The 7,500-nt window shown below is 34.5% G+C and overlaps 1 protein-coding gene across 1 annotated transcript in view; it reads left to right on the forward strand.

The window, feature by feature from the left end:
• Positions 1-140: 140 nt before the first annotated feature.
• LOC122250527 (uncharacterized) overlaps positions 141-7,500 on the forward strand; it is a 10,279-nt gene continuing 2,919 nt past the window's right edge. Inside the window, exon 1 of the mRNA XM_043011988.2 lies at positions 141-450. Coding sequence (XP_042867922.2) covers positions 387-450 — 64 coding nt within the window. The 5' untranslated portion in view covers positions 141-386. The remainder of the gene's footprint in view (positions 451-7,500) is intronic.

Below are 7,500 nucleotides of genomic sequence, written 5' to 3' on the forward strand. Positions count from 1 at the left end.
ATCCTGCATGGACAGAAGGGGTAGGGAGGGGGAGGGGTGGAGGGTAGGAGGATAGGAGGAGGAAGTTGGGGTAGGGGGAGGGGGAGGGGGGCGTGGGGGCGTAACAGAACGCTTAGGTCAGTCGAGGTTGCGACAGCGCTACGAACGGGACACTTTTTACCCTCGCTGTCCTGCCGCACGCTCGCTCGGTGCTCTCTATCACACAGGCCGTAGATCAGAAAATGATAATAGCTGAACCTTCCAGCTGTTTAGATTAATGTCGTGTTGTTAAGAGTATTTAGTACATCATTTCCCCTCCGTTTGACTCGGAAGTCGAAGATTTCTCCTCCGTTTCGAACCCAACGAAGAGCAAGTTCGGAAGAGCGGACGAGTCGTGTCACGCGGACATGTTGTCGGGTGTCTGGACTGCGCTTCTGTTGCTTCTTCTGTCGGGCTTCGTCGCCTGCCAGAGTGAGTACTGTCGAACTCATTTCAAAACATTAAGAATATTTTGATATCAAAAGCAAACAAAAAGCAAAAATGCAATAGAAGTGATTGACTTTGAGGACGTTCTCGTGCGAAAGGAGCCACTTACACGACCAATTAGGTCAGGGCGATATTTCTTCGACGTTATCTTTTAATGAAAGCTGAAAAATTGGCAGAAAAAAGATTAACTCAGTCGGAGAGATTGAGTCGCTTGCAGGATTGCAGGAAGGGTTATGCAGATGCAAGGATAGGGATGTGCAGGGCATAATGCATCTAATTTCGATGTGATATTGACTGTATTGCGATGCTAATTCTTTGGTAATTTTAGACATTCTCAATTATTGCTTTTAGATTAACAGGGACTTATAGCAGATAATTTTACCGTATACCTTAACTGTATATATAAAATAAACTTCCAATTTTTGGAAAACTTTGAATTATATTTTCCATGCCATGTAGATATATTCAACTAATATGAAATATATCCTTACAAGACTCATACAAAATTCCAATATCTTATTTTCCAGTTTAAACTCCCTTGATGATGATCCGAAAATCCGAGAATATAGCAAGAATTTACCCTGTCTATAAATCTTACGTTTCCGAACGCTCTACTGATCATTTAGTTATATATTCTTACATAGAAAATGTGGATAAAAGGGATAGATAACCATATATAAGAACCGATCACCCTCTTAGCCATGTAGGGGGCGTGGCTTCTGGGCGAACTTAGCCAACGGTGACCTTATGAATGGTTTTTTTATTTGTTTGTCAGTCTTTTTGCTTTTTCCTTTCCGGTCTTGTTAGTGTGTTCTTAGAAGCCAGTCGCTGAGATAGTGAAGTATTATAGATACATCCGTATTAGGGATTTGTTTACTTAGCTAACTTTTTTATATTTTAGTTGTTAGGCGTGCGGTTGTGGAGTGTTTTTGGACCTTTGGAATATGACAATAATAAGTTAGGAAAGTTGTGAAGGTTGATGATGATGATGTTGATTGCAATATTTGCATCGCTATGGTACTGTTTTTTATTATTGTTCTTATTAGTATTACTAATATAATTATTATCATTATTTTCATTGTCTTTGTCATCTTTATCACTATTATTGTTATTGTTATTATCATTATTGTTGTTATCATAAATGTTATTATTATTATTATTATTATCATCATCACCATTATTGTTATTATTATTATTATCATTATTATGTTTGTCTTACTAACACCACTAACATATTATCATTATGTTACGAGGATTATCATTATCATTGCCTTAATCACTATCAACATTAATAGTAATATAAATATTAAGAGAAAAGTACTGCCATTAACGCTATCACCATCAATACTAATGCCTCTCAAACTTTTTTTTTCAGTAATGGCAATCCAAACTCAGGCACTCCTTTCTGTAGTGCCATTTTCTTCGCGTTACTACAAAATGAAAAAATAAATAGATAAATGCCCAAAAAGACAAACATAAGAAACACCAAAAGAATGAGAGTAACTTATTACATAAGTAAATTTCACTTTTTTTTTTTTTTTTTTTTCAAATCTTGTTGTACCTGGAAGTACTGGCCTCAGTGCCTAGTGCCCATGACGCCTCGAAGTACTTTGGCACTTGTTTTAAGTGCCACTTAGCTGTATTGTTGGTACTGGTATTATTATGGATATTATTATTGTTGTTATCATTATCATGATTATTATTGCTAGTATTATTATCATCATTATTATTATCATTATTATTGTCATCATTATTATTATCATCATCATTATCATCATTATTATTATTATCATCATTATCATTGTTATTCTCATTGCCATTATTAACAGTATTAAAATGTTTTCATTATCATTATCATTATCATTATCATTGTTATTGTTATCAGCGTATTATCATTATCAACATTACAGTCATTACTACCAATAATGTCATTATTAGTAATAGTATAAACTTTATCGTTATCATTATCATCACTGTTATGGACATCGGTATTATCATTATTATCATCACTTCTATTATATCATTATTATTCTTAATGTCATCATTATTATTATTATTATAATTAATATAATGATTAATACCATCTTTAGTGTTATCCATAATATTTGCATGATTGCTTTCATTATTGCTGTTCTTATTGTTATTATTTCTTATCTATATTATCATTTCTACTAAATTTTAAATAATCATCATTAACGTCATCATTGTTATTATCATGATTATGATTATTGTTGTTAGTATCTTTTTCATTATTATAATTGTCATTATTATCATCATTGTTATCATTTGTTATATTCATTATCATTATGATTAATATTTTTATATTCATTATCATTATAATTATCATTATTATCATATTGTCATCATCATTCATTGTCATACTAATATTATTGTTATTATTATCATTGTACTATTATTATTATTTCTATCACCATCATTATCATCATTGATATTGTTATGATACTAATAACTATAATATTGTTAGTAATAATGCTAATGATAAAGATGATAGTGATAATGATAAAAATGATGGCAACGATGATAATGATAACAGTTATACTACTACTAATAATATTGATGATAGTAATAATGATAATGTTAATAATGATAATTGTAATGATAAGGATGATATTGATAAAAGAAAATAATAATGATAATAATAATGATAATAATGATAATAATAACAATAGTAATAATAATAATGATAATGATAATGGTAATACTAACGATAATAATGATGATAATAACAATAATAATAATAATAATAATAATGATAATGATAATAATGATAACGTCTGACATTACATCCATTCACCTGGCCTTCCTGTAGCGTATTGATTCCCCCTTATCCCTCTTTCCCATTAGCTTCCTTTTCACCCTTAGAATTGGTAACGCAGTTCAGGTGGATTTCAAAAGGGGTGTCTCAGCTTTCAATAAAAATATTTTGTATATATATATATTTTTTTTTTCCATTATTTCATCCATTTTGAGTGTTTTGTCATTCACCATTGCATTCTAGTAAGTGTAAAGCGTTTGATAAGTGTCACGTAGGCGTAGCTAGGACTATGTAGCTTAGGTAGCCCACTCTGTGTGCTTGTAGCCTAGACTGATTGAGGTATGTTGAAATAGATTTATTAACTTGCTAATATTAGTGTTATCAGTTTTGTATATTTTCTGGTATTATTATTTTCATGGTCATATTTTTTTTTATCGTCTTTCTGATTGTTATTATATTTTTATGTTCATTATTTTCACTGTTATGTTATCACTGTTATGCTCTTCTCACTGTTTTTTTTTTCTTATCATTGCTAATCCCATTATTATCGTTATCGCCGCTTATTCATCATCGGTGATATTATGAATATTGCAATGATGATTATTGCAACACGGGAACTAGTTTCTGCAGCACAGAGGCCCTCATACCCTACATTAATATAACAAGCTTTAAATAGAATCATATTTTTTCATACATTTTAGAGAGATCTTAGACAAAATGGTTAAAAAAAGGTGAATATAGATATTACGATTCGATACATGAGCTAAAACTTTCGGACAAAGAATTTTATTTGTTTACATCATGATACACGAAAAAAATAACAGAATAAGTAACAAAGACTTCGCATGTTTGACTCTCTTTCCCGACACTTTGTCTGACTGTAATTTTAATTTATATATCCATTATATCCCCACTTGTGGTAAGTGTGTCACCCCAGCGAATCTAAAAGATGTAACCCCCAAGCTAATCGCAAGAATTTGAAATTTTAAACATAGACCGTTTTTTATGATTTGCTGTCAGCATTCGAAACTCGTAAAGGGAAATGCTTCGAATGGGAGTAATTCAGAAAGTAATCAAATAAGTAAGTATACGTGACGACAGATGATTTCAACAATAGCAATTACAGAAGTCAAAGTAAATGTCGGGAAAAAATGTCTTCAGAGTTTTATAAAAAGGTCATGATGATAATGATAACGACAAAACGTTTTTTTTCTGGAATGGTAATTGTCATTCTGTAACTGCGAGACATCAGCTTATGCTATAATGAGGTTGAAAAATGTGGACTTATTAAAAAAAAAAAAAAAAAATCCTTTCCCAAAACAGGTTTATCAGAATTAAGATCAGAAGTGGATTTCATATTTCACTTTCGGTAAAAAAGTGGAATTGTTTCTTATAATTCCTTCCATAAATAAATTGTTTATAATGATATACAATAATATAATAATTCTCTCTCTCTCTCTCTCTCTCTTTACATTTATCTCTATCTATCTATCTATATCTAAATCTATCTATCTATCTATCTATCTATCTATCTATATATATATATATATATATATATATCCATCTATCTACCTATCTACCTACCTGTCTACCTACCTACTTACCTACCTACCTACATATCTATCTATCTATTTGTATGAGTTTTACGGACAAGTGGTGTAGACGTGGAGCGAGTATATGTTGGCGGAATAGCCTTCGAATTGTTGATCAAAATGGCAGTATTGTTATGCTACATGACAATGACATTGCAAATGACATTTGAAATTTGATAACTGGTAACAGATGCCGAGTTTTCGGATTGCAGGATGTGTTTTGCATATATCCGTGGGTATGTATGTATAATTATATATATATATATATATATATATATATATATATATATATATAGAGATAGATAGATAGATATAGATAGATATATATAAATATAGATATATAGATAGTAAATAAATAATAAATAGATAAATATATATATATAGATATATATAGATACAATATATATATATATAATATATATATATATATATATATTATGTATGTATATATATATACATATATATAATATATATATATATATATATATATATATATATATATATATATATATATACATATATGGAGATAAAGAGAGAGAGAGAGAGAGAGAGAAAGAGAAACAGATAGAGAGAGAGAGAGACAGAGAGAGAAAAAAAAGAGAAAGAGAAAGACAGACAGAGGGAGAGAGACTCAAACAGATTAACACCACAACCGCAGGTGCCAAAGAGAAATCGGATAACGGCGAAATCGGACGTACAGGAAGACTCCTACATAATCTGGTTAAATCCTGATTGCGTAATTCTTCATGCCGGCCATCGCGTGAGCTGTGTAAGAGGGTTAGCTGTTATTCATGCAAAGAACTCTACTTACATGCTGAGTGCCTTCAGACTTCATCTAGACTTCTGCTCATGCAAATAACCGTATAGCTGAGTATTAGTGCATGGTGATTTTTGTTTATGTCCATGCACTAATGTATAGGAGCTGGTTGTACGAGATACATTGAGGTTGAGTTTATCATGGCGGTGGAATGACGGAGTGTTCTGTAAGGTTCCGAGCTCTCTGTACGGTTTCTGGAATCAAGTCATGAAGAAAAGTAATTTGTGTAGACGGCCAATATTAATCCGGTGTTGAATAACCAGATATCGTGCGATAGTCTTTCCTTTTTTTTCTTTCTTTCTTTCTTTCTTTCGTACTTTCAGACTGCTAGGAAATGGAGAAAGGGAGAAAGTCGTGGACAGACAGAAACAGAGAGGGAGGAAGAGAAAGAGACGAGTAAGTAAAAGCAGAGACGGAATGTAGGAGCAGAAAGACACATGCAAGCAAAATCAGAAACGCGTACACAGACAGAGACACAGAGTCGGAAGCAGAAAGACATGAACAAGCACAAACAAAAAGCACATAGACAGACAGACAGACACAGAAAGGCAGAAATAGAAAGAAAGTAAAGACAGAAAGGAGGAGAAGAGACAGACAAACGGACAGAGAAGAACTTCACGCTGAGTCATGACTGGAGTGACGAAAAGAAAAGAGAATTAGGGACAGGCGATTGAATCGAAGAAGCACACACTTTCTTCCCGCGCACTGCCACCTCCCCTTCGTCACCGCTTCAGAGATTAATGCTATGAATTATCCTAACTGTACAGATGATGCATGGTGTCGGAGGGAATACAAAAGCCAAACTTAATAGAGCCTGGAATTTATTGCCCGTGGTAGCCCTCTTGCACCCACGCTCCTCCTCCCTCTCCCCCCCTCCTCCTTCTCCCTCTCCTCCTCCCCCTCCTCAGCCCCCTTCCCCATTTCCCCCGCCGTGATTCTCAGAACCCTTAGGGCGCTATGATGACTTTACCCTCCACCCCCCCCCACCCCCCATCTCCTTCCCTCCCCCCCCCCTGCCACACCCTCCCGCCCGTGGTAGAATTCCTTTCCCCCTTCGCGATAAAACAGCGACCCCGCGCCTCCTCTGCCCCCCCCCCACCCCTCCTCTCTCTCTCTCTCTCTCCCCCTTCACGGTAAAATAGACCCGCCGTGATATAATGACCTCTTTTCCTCCTCCCTGTAATAAGATAGATCTGTCCTCGTTCACAATAGCGTTTCTGTTCAGCGTGCAACTCTTTCAACAGAAAACTTGCAAGATCGACCTTCCTCCTTGTTAAGATGTTGATCGTTCTTGTTAGAGTGAACTTTTTTTTTTTTTTTTTTTTTACACGCTGCGTCTTCCTGGTTAGTCAATATAGGAATCTTCATATGTATTCATATGTTTTTAGTGTGTCCTTCCTGTTCATTGATGTATTTAGCATATATATGTATGTACATACAGTGTGTGTGGGGGGAGGGAGGGGAGGGGGTCAATGTGACACGTCGTATACATACACTAATCTATAACGAATACAGGTGTACATTTCGACATTTGGTCCGTTCCAGAATTGGATATCTTATGAATTAAAGCACTTGTTATTTCGGAAACACTGTCGCTGAGAAAGCATAGTCTACAACCAGAAACAATTCTAACCCTTTGGACGAGTATGATAATATTAGTCTATTAACTCCACTCCTGTCACTTAAAGCATTTGTGACAAATGGGAAATATTTCTGCCCGATGCAGTAAAGAATTCTCGGTCAAGGACGCAGCCAGGCTGAGTGCACATTGCATAGACGTGCCAGTGTTCAACGCGGTCCCCAGAGTGCAATGATCAGCTGTCACGTGCAAAGGTGTGATAAGTTCTGCT

Source organism: Penaeus japonicus, unplaced genomic scaffold (genome assembly GCF_977035675.1).
Source record: "Penaeus japonicus unplaced genomic scaffold, GWHDUDI00000001_assembly GWHDUDI00000020, whole genome shotgun sequence".
NCBI lineage: Eukaryota > Metazoa > Arthropoda > Malacostraca > Decapoda > Penaeidae > Penaeus > Penaeus japonicus.